Source organism: Halichoerus grypus, chromosome 8, assembly GCF_964656455.1.
Source record: "Halichoerus grypus chromosome 8, mHalGry1.hap1.1, whole genome shotgun sequence".
In the NCBI taxonomy this organism is placed as follows: Eukaryota; Metazoa; Chordata; class Mammalia; order Carnivora; family Phocidae; genus Halichoerus; species Halichoerus grypus.
In genome coordinates this window covers 146613833-146632249 of record NC_135719.1, presented here as the reverse complement: position 1 = coordinate 146632249, position 18417 = coordinate 146613833, and the positions used below count along the sequence as shown (strand labels likewise).

The 18417-nt window shown below is 44.8% G+C and overlaps 1 protein-coding gene across 6 annotated transcripts in view; it reads right to left on the bottom strand.

Annotated features, from left to right (window-relative positions):
* The window catches only part of EML1 (EMAP like 1), a 177195-nt gene that overhangs the window by 57432 nt on the left and 101346 nt on the right, over nt 1-18417 (bottom strand). For all 6 annotated transcript variants that reach the window (XM_036065379.2, XM_078054216.1, XM_078054213.1 and 3 more), the window contains exon 3: nt 3469-3604. In XM_036065379.2, the coding sequence (XP_035921272.1) occupies nt 3469-3604 (136 nt within the window). The remainder of the gene's footprint in view (nt 1-3468; nt 3605-18417) is intronic.

The window sequence follows — 18417 nt, the reverse complement described above, 5'->3', positions numbered from 1 at the left end:
CTAATATTGTTAAAATGTCTATAGTACCTACAATGATCTATAGATTCAATGCATCCCCTATCAACATGGTATTTTTTGCAGAAATAGAAAAAAAAAATCCTAAAATTTAAAAGGAAGGTCAAGGGAACCCCAAATAGCCAAAACAACCTTGAAAAAGAAGAACAAAGTTGGAGGCCTCAAAGTATCTCATTTTAAAATATGCTACAAAGTAAGAGTAATCAAGTTGGTAGGGTATCTTCATTAGCACAAAGAGAGAAAAATAGATCAATGGAACAGAATAGAGAGCCCAGAAATAAACCCTTGAATATGTGGCCAAATGATTTTCAACAAGGGAGCCAAGAGCAGATAATGGGAAAAGGACAGTCTTTTCAACAAATGGCAAAGGGAAAACTGAATATTTACACGCAAAAGAATGAAGTTGGACCCTTAGACAATAAACAAAATTAACTCAAAAGGGATTAAAGACCTAAATATATGACCTAAAACCATCAAACTCCTGGAAGAAAACACAAAGGGAAAGCTTTGGGATGTTGTATTTGTCAATGATTTCTTGGATGTGACACCAGAAGCAAAAATAGACACTTGGGACTACATCACACTTAAAAACTTCTGTGTATCAAGGAAATAATCAATAGAGTAAAAAGACAACCTATGTAATGGGAGGAAATATTTGCAAATAATATACCTAATAAGGGGTCCATATCCAGAATATGTAAGGAAATTCTACAGTTCAGGAACAATAACAGAAAAATGAATAATTTGATTTAAAAATGGGCAAAAGGCTTGAACAGACATTTCTCCAAAGAAGATATACAAATGGCCAACAAGCATATAACAAAATCCTCAATATCCAGGTACATGGCTGGCTCAGTCAGTAGAGTATGTGACTCTTGATCTTAGGGGTCATGAGTTCAAGCCCCATATTAGATGTAGAGATTACTTTTAAAAAAGATGCTCATTATCACTTATCATATGATAAATGCCAAGCAAAACCACAATGAGATATCACCTCATATCCATTAGGATTGCCATCAGCAAAAGAATAGAAAATAAGTTTTTGGCAAGGATGAGAAGAAATTAGGACATTTGTGCATTGTTGGTGGGTATGTAAAATGGTGTAGCCATTATGGAAAACAATATGGCGGTTCCTCAAAACATTAAAAATAGAATTACCTTATGACTCGGCAATATCACTTCTGGGTATCTATCCAAAAGAATTAAAAGCAAGATTTTGAAGAGCTATTTGCACAGCCACATTCATTATAGCATTCTTTATAACAGCCAAGAGGTGAAAACAAGCCAAATGTTCATCAACAGTTGAATGGATAAAGAAAATGTGGGGTGTACGGGTGTGGGTGTGGGTGTGTGTATTATGCAGCCTTAATAAAGAAGGAAATCCTGTGATATGCTACAATATGGATGAACCTCAAGGATATGATGCTAAATGAAATAACTCAGCCACAAAGGGACAAATAAATACTGTATGATTCCACTCATATGAAGTATCTAAAGTAGTCAAACTCATAGAAACAGAATGTAGAAAGGTGATTGCCAAGAGCTGGGGATAGGAATTACTGTTTAATGGGTATAGAGATTCAGTTTTGCAAGATGAAAAAATTCTTCAAACTGATGGTCAGCAGAAGGGAGGTGGGGGGGGGGGATAGGGGAAGCAGGGGATGGGAATGAAGGAGGGCATTTGTTGGGATGAGCACTGGGTGTTGTATGGAATTGCTGAATCACTATATTGTACACCCGAAACTAATACAACACTGTATGTTAACTGTGTTGGAATTAAAATTTAAATAAATAAATAATTTTAAAAGGAAACAGAAAGAAAAGATGAAAAGTTTCTTGAGATCTGCTGCACAACAACAATGTCCAACATACTTAACACTACCGAACCGTACACTTAAAAATGGTTGAGATGATAAATTTAATGTTATGTGTTTTATTTTATTTTTTTAAAGATTTTATTTATTTATTTATTTGAGAGAAAGAGAGAGAGACAGAGAAACAGCATGAGAGGGGAGAGGATCAGAGGGAGAAGCAGGCTCCCCGCTGAGCCGGGAGCCCGATGTGGGACTCGATCCCAGGACTCCGGGATCATGACCTGAGCCGAAGGCAGTTGCTTAACCAACTGAGCCACCCAGGCGCCCATGTTATGTGTTTTATAACAGATAGCAATCTGAATCCTCAAATAAAGTCAGCCTTGGCAATCTTCGACATCTAGATGAAAAAAAAAGATAGTCCAGATCGACTGCTGCCATTTAGAATGCAGAAGGTCACTTTACGTTGATTAGAAATAAATGATTCAGGTAAGTATTAAACAGATACGACATAAGGTTAAGAATGTCATTTTTTAAGTTTTAAAAAGCCCTGCAAAATCAATTTTCTTAAAATTCGCAAACAATAAGTACATGAAACTATCTGATAAAAACACAATGAAAATTTGCTTGTTGAGGGAGAGTATAAACACTACATATTTGAAAGAGAAGATAGGATCGCTACGTTTTCCTCCAAGTCACAGCCCAGCATCTGATCCAACACCTGAGAGCCCACTGGTGGCCCCAGCAGGACGCAGAGCACACTCACGCTCCCTGACCTGGCACCTGCTGGGCAGTCAGTATTGTAATGAGCCCTAAGAGCTTCTACGGTGGGCTTGTAACAAGCCGGGGGGGTATCACCGCACAAGAATTTCTTTAAGGTTTTCTAGACTATATTACCATCATGTATTTAATTTTCTAGAGCCTAAAAGCTAAGGCAAGTGGCCTGGCATATAATGTATGAAATTTTAATATGACAATCATGAAATTATAGAAATATTAGGAGCAAACTATGCTCTGACAGACAACATCAATATCTAGAACTTCACTGTTAGGCACAATTTAAAGGTATGAGCTTATCCAAATTTTATAGATAAAAAGTTAATGTTGGTATGGCAATCTGAATTTTGCTCTATGCCGAGTATGAAGCTGGGAAGAGCATATTCTTTTTTTTTTTTTTTTTAAGATTTTATTTATTAATTTGAGAGAGAGAGCACAAGCAGGGGGAGAAGCTGAGCAGGGAGCCCGATGCGGGGCTCAATCCCGGGACCCTGCAATCATGACCTGAGCCAAAGGCGCTTAACTGACTGGACCTCCCAGGCACCCCTTCATTTTTTTTTTTTAGAGCATATTCGTTTTAACACAGGTTACACTCCCTTTTGTGTTTTCAAGAGACCCTCAAGCAAAAATACAAAATAGCACACCGTGGTGTTAGCCAATGAGATTTCAAAGACAGTAAGAAAAAGTCTAAAAAAGCAGAATAATAAATGTATATAGGTCCTGATACGGCAACACACCAAATATCGTACTTTCATGAGTTTTAATTCAGACAAGAAATTAAGAGGTGTCACATAAAAAGGCAATATTTATTTTAAACCTGAGATGGAACTCTTTTTCGAGGTGGGTTAAGGCACTCTGTACCTACCTTTTGGTTGTGGCGGGCACAGCTGTTTCTTTCCTGGCCCCTGAGGGGGATGGTAGAGAGCCACTAGGTTTCTTTGGTAACACAGTGCCGTTGTTAACAGTGGTCCTTAAAGGCAGGGTCTGCACCAGTGGTCTTGCTGTGAGATAAGCAGAAAACGCAATCAGAGCTTTCCCCTCTGTCAAGGTGACTTTTTACAGAACTTAAGACGGGAAGGACAGCAAAGGACATCAATTTTAAAATGCTGGCAAAACTGAAAAAGGTGTCAAGAGAATTCAGTGGAGATTTTCAACTAAGGATGCTGGAACAATGGGCCTAGACAAAATCTCTCCCCTTATGCAGAAATGAACTCAAAATGGACCGAAGACCCGAGCGTAAAATGCAAAACTATAAAACTTCTAGATGAAAACGCAGAAGAAAACTCTGTGTGACCTTGGGTTTGGTGACTTTTTAGATACAACAACAAAAGCACAACCCATGAAAGAAAAAAATGATTGTCTGGACTTCATTAAAATTATAAAAATGTTTGCTCCGTGAAAGACAATGTTACGAGGATGAAAAGACGAGCCACAAACTGGGAGAAGATACTTGCAAATCACGTATCTGATAAAGGACTTGTATACAGAATATAAAAAAGAATGCTTAAGACTCCCCAGTCAGAACACAAGCAGCCCAATTAAAAAAATGGGCAAAAGATCTGAACAGACACTTCACCAAAGAAGATCTACAGATGGCAAATAAGCATATGAAAAGATGCTCAACATCTTTTGTCATTAGGGAAATGCAAATTAAAACAATAATGAGATATCTCTATACACCTATTAGGGTGGCTAAAATCCAAAAAACAAACAAAATTGCAATTGCTGGCCAGGACCAGAGCAACAGGGACTCTCATTCATTGCTGGTGAGAATGCAAAATGGTACAGCCACTTTGGAAGACGGTTTGGCGGTTGCTAAATGTAGTCTTACATTATGATCCAGTCATTGTGTGACATTAGGTATTTACTCAACTGATTGGAAAACTTATGTCTATATAAAACCTGCATTTACTATTTATAGCAGTTTTATTCATAATTGTCAAAAACTGGAAGCAACCAAGTTGTCCTTCAATTGGATAGTGGATAAACAAACTGCGGTCCATCCAGACAATGGAATATGATTCAGCAAAAAAAAAAAAAAAGAAAGCAAGGAAGCCATCCACGCAAGGACAGGGATGAGTCTTAAATCCAGGCTGCGCAGTGAAAGCAGCCAAGCTGAAAGGCTACATTCTCTATGATTCCATTTAAGGCAAAACTACAGAGACAAAAACCAGATCAGTGGTTGCCGGAGGTCGGCCAGCGGAGGGGGGGCTGAACAGGTAAGGCGCAAGAGCATGTTAAGGTGGTAAAATGATTCTGTATGATGCCGATCATGCTATGTGACACCGTGCATCTGTCAAAACCTCCAGGCTCTCTTTTTTTAAAAAGATTTTATTTATTTATTTGAGAGAAAGAGAATGAGAGAGAGAGCACATGAGATGGGGGGGGGGTCAGAGGGAGAAGCAGACTCCCTGCCGAGCAGGGAGCCCCTTGCGGGACTCAATCCCGGGACTCCAGGATCATGACCTGAGCCAAAGGCAGTTGCTTAACCAACTGAGCCACCCAGGCGCCCTAAAACCTCCAGACTCTTAAGGCACAAAGAACGAACTTTAATGTATGCAGATCAAAATCAGTTAGGAGATGGGGAACCCATGACGGATACAAGAATCAAATATATACTTCAAGTATGGGCTCTAACCTCATGGAAGGAGGAGGACAGGAAGGTGCCGTGAAAATGGGGAGAGACTGAGGAGCACACCTAAGCACTGTGCTCGGGTCAGTAACATTGTTTCCCACAGGGCATGGTCAACACCTCTGAAACCACTATCATGAGCCCTAGCAGTGAACAATTAAGGAACCGCAAGGAGGATGGTGGGAACCAGGCTTCTCACTGTTGCAGAGGGAGGCTACAGACAAGCGTTGAATGAGCCAGGGGGTAGGTCTCCGTATGAAGCCATGTTTAGCCTGATATAGCTACAGATACAAATTATACCTATGTATGTAAACATGGATTAGCATAAACACACTTCTTTTTTTTTTTAAGATTTATTTATTTATTTGAGAGAGAGTGAGCATGCGAGTTGGGGGAGGGACAGAGGGAGAGAATCTTCGAGCAGATTCTCCACAAGCGTGGACCCTGATATGGGGCTCAATCCTACAACCCACGAGATCATGACCTGAGCTGAAACCAAGAGTTGGACACTTAACTGACCAAGTCACCCAGGCGCCCCAATATAAACACATTCCTTAGCTCTGCCTGCTGAGAGTACTGAAAGCAAGGACACCCAGCACCCAAACCCTGGTTTCTAACACGATTCCTCAACAACAAAGAACCAGGACTCCTTGGGGAAATGCCCAAATCCGGGGCTGGGGCAGGGCACATACAACATGAGCCTGGGGCTTCCTGTACTGCCAGAGAGTAAGGAAGTGCTCAAAAGCAGTAATAAAACCCCAAACCCTATACTGATGGGGTGAGGTCACAGGGACCCAGGAGTCAACTGAAAGAGCCGGGACAATTTCAGCAACAAAATATAGACAGTAGCATTGGATTATAGCCCGAAGTATGAAACAAATATCCAGGAGTCCAGACTGATAGAATCACTGAGTAAATGATTAAATGGGCAAGAAAAGATCATTTCTCCCGTGCAGAATTTCAGATCATTTACGTAGATGCTTCATCCTCAAGCAGGTGAAACACGGTCCTCTGCTCCATAAGTGCGGGTGGCATAGTGACTGCCTTCTGCACAGCGCAGGGCGGAGGCAGGGTGGGGAGTCACTTTGCTGTGGACAAACCTGGCGAACTCCATCCTGGCCAGCGTCACAGTGACAAGTCACGTCGAGAGTATGTACCCCGGGCAGGATGTGACAGCAATGCTCTTTACCTCTACGGTCTTCCTCCCTAAAACCCAGGACCTACCGGACAAACCCAAGTCGAAAGACAATGAACTATCTGACCAGGGCTCCTCAAAACTGTCAAGGTCATCAGAAACAAGGAAAATCTGAGAAACTGTCAGTCTAGAAGAGCCTCAGGAGATATGATGGCCAAATATAATCCCAGATGGGATCCTGGAACAACATAAAAAGGATGTTAGGGATAAACTAAGGAAATCCAGATAAAGTGTGCCTCTAATTAATAAAAAATGTATCACTAGGGCACCTGGGTGGCACAGTCAGTTAAGCGTGTGACTCTTGATTTCGGCTCAGGTCATGATCTTGTGGGTGAGGCTGAGCCCTGCATCGGGCTTTGCGCTCAGTGTGGAGTCCACTTGGGATTCTTTCTCCCTCTCCCTCTGCCCCTCCCCACCACGCGTGCACTCTCTTTCAAATAAATAAATCTTTTTTTAAAAGAGGTAAAATAAAAAATAAAAAAAGTATCATCATTGTGGCATACTAATGTAAAATGTTAATCGCTGGCGAAGCTGGGTGCGGGGTAGATGGCAACTGTCTGTACCGCCCTTGCAACTTTCCTTTCTTTTTTTTTTTTTTTAAAGATTTTATTTATTTACCTGACAGAGAGAGACACAGCGAGAGAGGGAACACAAGCAGGGGGAGTGGGAGAGGGAGAAGCAGGCTTCCCGCGGAGCAGGGAGCCCGATGCAGGACTCGATCCCAGGACCCTGGAACCATGACCTGAGCCGAAGGCAGACGCCCAACGACTGAGCCACCCAGGTGCCCCGGTCCTTGCAACTTTTCTAGAAATCTAACACTACTCTGAAATAAAAAAATTGATTTGAAATGCTAGCAGAATTTATTTCGCGCATCACAGAATTAAACCCGCCTTGACTGGGGTTCTTAAAAACAATGACAAAACTGCATAGAATGTTTTTAACACACCGAAACTTTTTGGTCCCTAAGGCAGGGGGCCAGGCTTCCTTCTCTTTTCAAACGTGACAGAAAATGGCAAAAGGCAGAGGCGATGCCCCAGCCAGAGCACCAACCCCTCCCTCCACCACCCTCCACGCACTCTTGCCTCACCTCCTGAGCACCTGCCCACCCGAGGGCTTAGCGTGCTGGGAGCCAGCATTCCTCAGTGAGGCACCGCGGCTCCCGAACCGGGACTCCCCATCTTCTCTCGTGTACGTCTGCCGTGCCTCCCGGACGGGACCCTTCTCCCCCCAGGACGACATGCATCGTCACCGTCATTTTCACTACTCTACCTTCTCTCTCTGCTTCGTCCACCATTTCTGTTCCCATTCTGGTTTTGTTTTGTTTTTTAAATACATGGACCCTCAATGTTCCCACCCACCCAGAACCTGGGGACATGACCTTTTTTGGAAATAGGGTCTTTGTCGATGTAATTAGTTAAGATGAGGTCATACAGTATGAGGGTGGGCCCTGAACCCAGTGATGGTGTCCTTGTGAGGAGCAGAGAAGAGACACAGAGGCCCCGGGAGAGAAGGCCAGGCGACGGCGGATGCAGAGCTGGGAGCGAAGCATCTAGAAGCCAGGGAATGCCAAGGATGGCCGGCAGCCACAGAAGCTGGGAGAGAGGCCTGGAACAGTCTCGCTTAGAGCCTCCAGCAGGAACCGACCCTGCCCACACCTTGACTTCAGTCCAGTGTGCTGGTCTCGGACTGCCGGCCTCCAGCAGCGTGAGAGAGTAAGTCTGCTGTCTCAGGCCCCCCAGTCCCCAGTTTGTGGTCATCGGTCACAGCAGCCCTAGGAGGTGAGAATGACTCATGTCAGCCCGGCTGTCCCTTCCATTCCTGCTATTCCTGCCTGTCCAGCCGGTCTCTGAAGCATGACTCCTAGACCCGAGGGTGGGTCTCCTGGGCGTTTGGTCAGACCTGTCCAGGCTCGTCTCCCCGTGGCCCTCACCTTGATGTCCCTCACCACCATCTCCAACGGTGCCTGGGCGCTGCCACACAGTGTTACACATACTCGCTGTTGGGCAGAGTGGGACAACTGGAAGGGTGCTGTCTCGGCCTACTGGGACCTGCACATGTGGGGGGCTCCTACTTCACAACCAGCCCAGAGAGGAGAGGACACGGTCCGACCCCTGGGTTAGCCCGCCTCCCCGCCACCAGGCCCGTCAGGATCTGGTCTTTTATAACGTTTAAGCTGCTCTCATTCTGTCCATACGGCTTTATTTCTCCCACTATGTGCCCAGACTCCTCATTGCGCCCCCCCCACACACAAACCAACAAGCAAAACGATGCCACCTCCTTAGCCTTGCCTCTGTCGGGCTCACAAATCTGAGTGTGCACAGCCTCACCCGGAGGGCGTGTTACAATACAGACCTCCGGGCTCCAGCCCCAGTGTTTCCGATGCTGGGTCTGGGTGCAGCCTGAGAATCTGCCTTTCTAACAAGCCCTCAGGTCATGCTGCCACTGCTCTGGGGACCGCACTTTGAGACCCACAGGCTGTGCCACTGTCCCCTCCTTGTCATTCCTGCCCTCCCGGATGGCCTCTCGGAGCTCCTACCCCATGCCAGTTTGTACCTTACAGTTTAGCCCTTGCTTATCACTGCTGTTCCAGGTGGGCTAATCTCACCTTCCAGAGTAACAGTGGGCGGCAGACACTGGTGCGGGGAGGGGTGCCATCTGTCCATGTGCTCTGCATGCCTAGCTCCAGAGGTGGCCAGTCCGGGTGGACGGCTCTGTCTCTCTGGGCTGAGAGCAGAGCAGCTGTCATCCCTCCCAGGCCCCACGGACTTGGAAGGAGCCAAGGAAGTAAATACTCCGACCTCCCTCTCTCCCCTTCTTCCAGTCCCCAGCGAGGGCTCCCGATGCCCAAAGCTAACTGGGAGGTGGAGGGCAAGGGCCTGCTGGTGCGGTCCCCATAGGTCAGCCTGCAGGGCAGAGCCTGGAGGACGGGAAACAAAGGACCCAGAGGGGCTCACGGACGATGTCGGCTCCTCTCGGGCCCCTGACCCAGGACCGCCCCCCCACCCCCACGCTTGCCACCAAACCAGGCTGGGTGACCTCCTCCCTGCTCCCACAGCCCTGGCCTGTGCTGCCATCCCCAGAACACCGCATGGCAACTGTCTGTTTATTCGCCTGCCCCTGCATGGACGACGGGAGGCCCCCTGAAGGCGGCGTGCCTCCGCGGCAGGTGTTCAACCGGGATCTGTGGGTCACACCGCACTGAATTTCAAGAACAAAAGCCCTGCTTCCAAGACAAGGCATTATGGTACCATTTCTGGGCCATCGTGAAATTTTTATTTTTTTCTTGAGTCATAATTTCAAAGTTCAGCCTCCTAATAACCTACTTCTGTCCTTCTCCCAGAAGGGGAACTAGGACTGTAGAAGCCCATGAAAGATCAGCTGCGTGCGGCAGGCTCTCTGACCGGGGGTAACAGATCCTGTATGTTAAGCTATGACAGAGGGCCCCTGGGCGGCTCAGTCGTTAAGCGTCTGCCTTCGGCTCAGGTCGTGATTCCAGGGTCCTGGGATCGAGTCCCGCATCGGGCTCCCTGCTCGGCGGGGACCCTGCTTCTCCCTTTTCCTCTGCTGCTCCCCCTGCTTGTGCTCTCTCTGTTCTCTCTCTCTGACAAACAAATAAAATCTTAAAAAAAAAATAAGTCGTGACAGAGCATCATCAGAAGCGAAAAGAATCCTTAAAGTTCTGATGAGAAATCATGAAAGAAAAACCGAAGATGGGGCGGGGGCATGGTGACTGCCCTCGGAGTGACGGAGAAGGTGGAGAGATCCGTTAGGGCTACACGCGGATCTGGGTAACATCCCCCGGGGTTCCTCACCACTGACTTTGTCAATAGCACAGCAACTGCCACCAAAATGCCTTTAACTAAGTGCCCATTGTGTACATGACACCTCAGCAGGTTGCTTCCATGTTTCCCCATCTAGATGTGATTAGCTACTCAAGGAAAAAAGGCGGCCACCATAAAGGGAAAGTTCTGGAAGAAAAAAATGCCTCCTGGTGTCCAGTGTGAACGAGTACCAGCCTGGATTGGGAGGACGGGAGGACACAAGAGCCGCTACAATGAGTCATTTTCAGACAAGCGATCTTTAAAACCGTGGAAGAGAAATAGCACAGGGAAAGGTTCAAACACAATTTCCCGCTCATCAGGTGCAAAGATAAATGACTCCTTTGCCTCCACATGACACTAAGAGATGAGACATTCTTCTGGTTCATAAAAGGGATTTTTAAAATAACATTTTAATTGTTCCTAGGGGCAAAATGTAGACCCACGGCACGAAAGAAGGATTTCTCAAATAAAAGGAGAATGAATGATAAATGGTGTGTGTTTAGAATGCATTCATGGGAGCGGTATCAGGACGGTCGGAATCTCAAATCTCAAGGGAGACTGAGAAGCACAGAGGACTGAAGGCTCAGACAGGACTGGCCTCACTCTCAGTTCGGCTTACTTACGGAGCCTCGGAGAAGTCACCACCTTTCCAAGCCCCAGCTTCTTTGTGAAATACGGGTAACAGCGGCCAGCCTGCAGGGCGCTGCGAGGATCAGGAATGAGCAGTGGGAGTTGTTAGCGGCGTGTCCAGGATGCTGCAGGCACACGAGAAGTGGGGGCTCTTACCCTATGGCTACATCCAGATGATGAAATGCTTTTGGATATCAGGGTGCAATCGAGCCCCCGGAACACGATGTGAGTAGAATTAGCGTAGCGTGTCAGTTACGTTCACAGGCACCTACGGCGGAATCAGACCCACGCGAGTGTCCTCAGCCGCATCCAGCACACCCAGGGACGGGCAGAGGCAGACGCCTGGCAAAGTGAGGGCGGCAGGGGAGTGTGGGTAGGGGCAGGACCTCAGGTCTGGGCGTGAAGGCCAGAGCTCTAGGCCCAGTGTGTCCCCAACTGGCAGTGTGACCTTAGGCCCCATTTTTAGTCCAAATGCACTCTAAGGATGTCTCTTCCCACCCTGAAATCGGATCCTAATTCATGCGGGAAGAGTGTCCTGAGTTTCTATGACTTCGCCACCCCGAGTCAGTTCGTAGACAGACTCGACAGTCCACCAGGGAGCTGAGCCACGAGGCTGAAGGGGACAGGCCCTTGGTCCAGCCACACGTGCAGGACTGATGACTAGTAGTTACCTGGCATACTCTTCCATAGAAGGTCCTCAATAAACTACCAGGAGTTAAATTTCCTGCAAAATGACTCCACAACATGGTAGCTGAAAATCTCTGGCTCTAACAAAAGTATTCGCAATCTCGGGTCTAAAACATTCACAATTAAACCTGAAATAAATTTTTTTCAATCTTTCTAGGTGGTAGGATTGGAATATCCAGACTTTAAGAACTGTGATGACATATTTTCAAAACTAGAGTTGATATAAATACAGAAATTCGAGTATAGCTAGCTGAACCTACCAATGCTTATTATTATGAGCTGTTACAACCTAAAGACCAAGAAACCCTTTTCACTCACATCATAGTAATAACTCAATGTGCAATATTTGATAAGTAAAACATCCCATTAGGTTTTGAAATAAACTTAATTATGCAAAGCGTGACTATGTATGTGGTTATGTGTAGAAATCCAAAGTTTAATTTTAGTATATCTGACCACTATGAATCTAGAATTCCTAATTATCCATCTATTTTATTTATTTATTTTTTTAGAGAGAGGGAGAGAGAGAGAGAATCCCAAGCAGGCTCCATGTCCTGCGCAGAGCCCACCACGGGGCTCCATCTCACGACCCTGAGATCATGACCTGAGCTGAGATCAAGAGTTGGATGCTTAACTGACTGAGCCACCCAGATGCCCCAAACTGGAAGGAATCTATTTATAGGCTTCATTTATTTTTTACTTTTTTTAAGTAGGCTCCACACCCAGTGTGGACCCCAATGCGGGACTTGAGCTTGAGACCCCCCTAATTATCCATTTCAAAATTTATGAGATGTCCACGTTTGGAACTGGAAGAGGCAAACTGTGTCCGCTACACTGTGAGACAAGTGGGTAATAATTACTTAAGTTCTGTGGAAAATCCCGCTGCTGACGCCCGGCAAAGTCACATGCGCTCTCATCCTCTGATGGGCAATCCCGCTTCTAGGAATCTGTCCTAAAGACATACTGGCAACAATGCAAAATGCCACACGCACAAGGTCAACCACTGCGGCATTACCTGTAAAACAAAAGACCACCCACAGGGGATGCTGGAGTCAACTGCAGGGCATCCCCACCCTGGCGTGCGCTGTAAGAGTAGTAGGGAAGATCTCTCTACCCTGCGGTGGAAAGAGCAAGTACAGAACTGCTTTATCTGCTCTGCAGAAGCCTGAGGACTTTCAGCAGATTTAAAATCTTAACTCTTCTTATATGATTTTTTTAAAAGATTTTATTTATTTAAGAGGGAGAGAGAGCGCGAGAGCACAGCGGGGGGAGGGGCAGAGAGAGAGGGAGAAGCAGGCTCCCCGCTGAGTAAGGAGCCCGATGTGGGGCTCGATCCCGGGACCCTGGGACCATGACCTGAGCCAAAGGCAGACACTTAACCAACTGAGCCACCCAGGCACCCCTCTTCTTATATGGTTTTAAAAAGCTTTTTAAATGATCAGACTACACATGAATCAAGTTTTAACATAGTGTTGGTGGGCAGATGAGGCTCTCTCTGGTATCACGGGTTATTTGAATTCCTGGGCATGGGTCTGGTAATATAAGAATCCTCTAATGCTGAATAGTCAATATAATGGAAATATGTATGGGCAAAAAAGACATTAATGAACTGATTATGGAAAGTCATTTATTAGCAACCCGAATGTCCGTCAGCTGATGAACAAATAAGCAGTGTATTGCATCTCTGTGCACCAGAGTATTATTCAGCCATCAGAAGAAATAAGGTGTTGACACCTGCTCTGACACGATGTACCTCGAAGACCTGCTAAGTGAGAGAAGACAGCGGCAAAGACCACATACCGCGTGATTCCTTTTATACAAAATGTCCCCAACAGTCACATCCGCAGAGACAGTGGACTGGTGGTTGCTAGCGAGGGAGGGCGGGGGGGCATGAAAGGGGGTAACTTCTGGGGTGATGACAATGTTCTGAAATTAGAGAGTAGGGATGGCTGTACAACTTTGTGAACCATACTAAAAACAGTTTAAAAGGTTGAATTTTATGTTCTGTGAATTATATCTCAATAGGCTGCCATAAAAAAGTCATTCATTAGAAAACTGGAAAAATCTGAATGCTGACTTGATATTAAGGAATTACTTTTTAATAATAAATTTGTGATAAGGGTATTATGGATTTTTTAAAAAGAGAATCCTTATATCTTAGAAATATATACTGACATATTTATAGATAAAATGATACAATGTCTTGGATTTGCCTTAAAATAATCCTAATGGGGTGAGGGAAGTAAGTCATAGGGGGGATAATAAAACTGGCAACATGTTGATAAATAATGAAGCCAGGTAAAAAATAAAAGGTATTTTTCTTTCTACTTTTATATACATTGGAACATTTCATAATATAAAGTTTTTTTTTAAAGATTTTATTTATTGGGGCGCCTGGGTGGCTCAGTCATTGGGCATCTGCCTTCAGCTCGGGTCGTCATCCCAGGGTCCTGGGATCGAGCCCCGCATCAGGCTCCCTGCTCAGCCGGAAGCCTGCTTCTCCCTCTCCCACTCCCCCTGCTTGTGTTCCCTCTCTCGCTGTCTCTCTCTCTGTCAAATAAATAAATAAAATCTTTAAAAAAAAAAGATTTTATTTATTTTAGAGAGAGAGAGAATGGGGGAGGGGCAGAGGGAAAGGGAGAGAAAATCTCAAGCAGATTCCACGCAGAGCCTGATGTGGGGCTTGATCTCACGACCCTGAGATCATGACCTGAGCGAAAATCAAGAGTTGGACGCTTAACCGACTGAGCCACCCAGGCGCCCCATCATAATATAAAGTTTGAATACAATCCTTAGTCTCTGGGAAACTGAATAAATCTACTAAACCTTCTCCATAATTCACTAAATAATGCCTGTCTAAACAAGGGAGGGCGATTAATGGGAAAAATGGGAGAGACTACAGTGTGTTCCGTCTTAAAAAAAACCCCAGAAGTTATGTTCTGTAATAGAGCCATCTGTAAGGCGAAAGACAAGGAGAAAACACAGTGTAAGAGAGAGAGGGACACAAACTGCTAACTGCAGTTAGACAGGATAAAGAACTAATTATTTGTTACTTTCATTCATTGCAGAGAGCTTAAAATTTTAATTTGTTATTTGTCCCTCTCTAATAAAATTTGTGAAGGGACCATACATAATATTTCACACAATCATGTGCCAAATATGATTTATGCTATTTGGGACACTTTGCAAATCAAGTTAAACCTTGAGAAGAGAGCCCTCATTTCAAGTCCTTTGGTTACTCATTTCCTAAATACTTGGTTTGATTTGAATAATGCGAATTTAAATAATACTGCTAAGCAAATCAACATAGATGGTAGAAAGAAGGTATGTCCAGCCAGGCCCTGGGGGCCAGTCCCAGATTTGTGTGACCTGGGGTCAATTATCCAATCTCCTAGAGGCTGTTTCCTCATCTGTAAAATGGGCATGATAGCACCTACCTCAAAGAACTGTGGAGAGGGGAAATGGGCTCATTTATCCAAAATATCTATTGCAATGTCCAGCACCCAGCCAATCAATAAATGGTAGCTATGAGTATCATTCTAAACATTAGGAGTAAGTGTCAACATAGCAGAGACCATTGAAAGGTTATCTGTAGTCTGCTTTCATCAGCAGTCTCGGAGGCTAAGTCCTGATACTGGAAGGTTTTGATGGCCCAGAACAGCAGGACCCACTTGCATATAAGCATCTCTACTAGAAAGTTTTGGTTATATTTAGTAATTCTCTGATCTGTTAATTAATGGGGCTCTGAATATAACCAATAAAAAAGTCTGCAAAAGGTATATTAAAGTTTACAAAAGGCAAGCTGCTGAATTACGGTCTGAACACACAAGCAAAATTTAAAATGATGAATAGGAATTACTTGCTCGTTAAGGCATAACAAAGCAGACAATCCCAGATACATGGGACAATGACAATATTTTAATCTACATTTTACAGTAAAATCTTATAGCACTCCCCTAGCCATGCATGTACACAATGGGCCTATTATGAATTTAACTCCAAACCATGATTCCTTGTCTTCTTGAGAACACGCGTGAGCCAACTCCAGCCTCCAGACATTTGCTCTGAGCCCTGCTGTTGTTCTCAGTGCAATGAAGATCAGATTCAGGGTAAGAAAGGAATAATTTTTATTTTTTAATTAAAAAAAATTTTTAAAAGATTTTATTTATTTATTTGAGAGAGAGAGAGAGCACACAAGCGGGGGAAGGGACAGAGGGAGAAGCAGACTCCCTGCTGAGCAGGAAGCCTGATGCGGGGCTCGATCCCAGGACCCCAGGATCATGACCCCGAGCCGAAGGGAAACGTTTAACAGACTGAGCCACCCAGGCACCCAAGAAAGGAGTCATTTTTAAAACACAAATTTCTTCTGCTTATGACACCAAAGAATATTTAGAAACCAACTAAAAAGTATACAAGAAGAAACGCAATCACAATCCTACCACTCAGGAAAAAAAAAAAACAAACCATCAATGACAACTCTTGGTATAGCTCTTTCCCATCTTTTTGCACAGATTTTGTCTATTTACTTGAATTATGCCATATATACAGTTTTATGTCTTGCTCTTGACTCTTAATGCAATGTACAGCACTTTCCCTGTTGTTACAAGTAACACAGACATTTTTACAGATGACACCGTACTCAAGCCTACGAAGGGCTGCGGTTCTCTAGCCATGCCCCTATAGCTTGCATTCCTTCCATTCCTTTCTATCCATTTATCCTGCACCACGCATGATGTGGAAGTGAGCTCTTATTTGTGATGCGCTCTTCTGTATTTATACTCACAACAGCGATCTATAAGGGGGTCTTGTCCCTGAATTCTGCTAGTGGCCAGTGAGGACTGCCCTGCTCCATCCACAACACCGAAAAAACTTTATTACCAAGAATTTTTTCAATATGTGCCTCCACAAACAATTTGATTCTCTTTTCTCCACTCTATGGTAACCCAAGCTCAGCATAATTTAAAAAAATGCCAAATCTCCCCATCTGAGAGTCAATCTAACACAAACAAAGCAAATTCTGCAGGCTGAGGTTCTCTTGAGTTAAGATGCATGACAGGGCAACCAGTTCTTAATACTTAGAAAAAAATACCAAAGGCAAAAGGAAACAATAACAAAGTCTGGGGAGCTTAGGTAGAGACTGAGTAACTCCTAAGACCCAGGGCGGTATCACTGGTTAAAAACCCAGGGACAGGAGAATGTTGCCAAGGAACAGTGGTCTGAGACGGAGCTCCCTCTACATGAACTCTACATCCACAGGCCCAGCGTCGGATGGGTCGGCCACAATCTGCCCCGTGTCTCAGGAAGCCATGAACTCGATCTGTCAGTGAATTATTTTCCCGAGACTGCAGTTCTCATTGTTATGCTAGTGAGTCATACAAAGAATAATAAAGTAAGTCAAAGCTGAGAGGTCACGATAACTTCCTACACATAAGCGAAGTTCCGTCATGGAAAGGGATTAGAATCATGATGGACGGCCTCACAGGCAACACTGGGGCTGCTGTGTGGCCCCCGCCGTCTACCAGCCTGGGGTGACTGCGGCATAGACACAGCAGCCCCCACGCACCGTCTCTGAGCTGAACCACGCTGAGCGCTTTGACAGCTCACTGCCCACCAGTGTGGCCTGTTTCATGGCGGCACAGCCAACCCTGTCACTGGGCAGGTGTGCACCCAAAGCTCGATGTGCACCCAAAGCTCGATGTGCACCCAAAGCTCGAAACACTGAACCCTAAGCTTTTGACAACACTTAATGTTTAACAATTAGAATGCCGTGTGTCCCGTCTTCTTCAAGTCTGGATCAGGCCAAAATAATGTAAAGTGTGATCGTAATAATAATGTGGCCTTTTACAACCAAAGGAACTTTGCCCCTGATCCATCTTGTCTGAAAGATCCCCCAACTGAGCTGCGGTACTGAGTACAGCTCTCCAGCTAGAGGTGCCTGTGCACCCACACGACTCTCCCCAGAAGGGAAGCAGCGACCCAGAGCTTCTGACAGGCCCCCCCTCCCCCTCCCCACCTCCGCTTCCACTGTCCTGTAATTAACTGCTTGGGGGAAACCGTGGCCCATTGCATCCAGGGGATGCCACCCCACTCACCAGCTTTCTTCTGACCTTCGTTCTGTTTCTTGGGGTGACCCCCTGCTATTATGTTCTGATTAACTTTTACTTATGAAAAGAATATTATACAGAAATAGAGCTCACTATGAAAACAAATTTTTCTCTTTGACGAAGTTTTATAAAAACCAAACTTTACTCTTAATCAAGAGAAGAAATCCTTGGTAGGTCTCTTGTATTATTTTTTCCCTAATTTTTTTAAAAACAGAAGTTTTGGAAGTCTCATGTTTTATACGAAGCAACAACTTCGAAAGTACCCTTTAGGGTAGAGTAGTCATCGGTTTTATTTTTGGAAAGCTGAGCAGGTCAAGAATACCTAAATTACCTGGTTTCTATTTAAAATACCCTAATCATTCTGTAACTTAGGAGGAGGAAAAAACATGATTTAAAAGGATTATTCAAGGGGCACCTGGGTGGCTCATTTGGTTAAGCATGTGACTTAGGCTCAGGTCCTGATCAAGCCCCTCAGCAGGCCGCCGAGCAGGGAGCCTGCTTCTCCCTCTCCCTCTTTGTGCTCTCTCAACTAAATAAATAAAACCTTGTAAATAAATAAATAAAAGGATTATTCAAGAGGTAGCGTTATGCGGTAACAGATGGCAGCCACACTTGTGGTGAGCAGGGCATCACTGCTCACCAAAATCACTAAGTGGTACACCTGAAACTAATGTAACATTGTGTATCAACTATACTCAGATAAAAAAAAACTACAAAAATATATAGACATTGCCCAGCATGTATC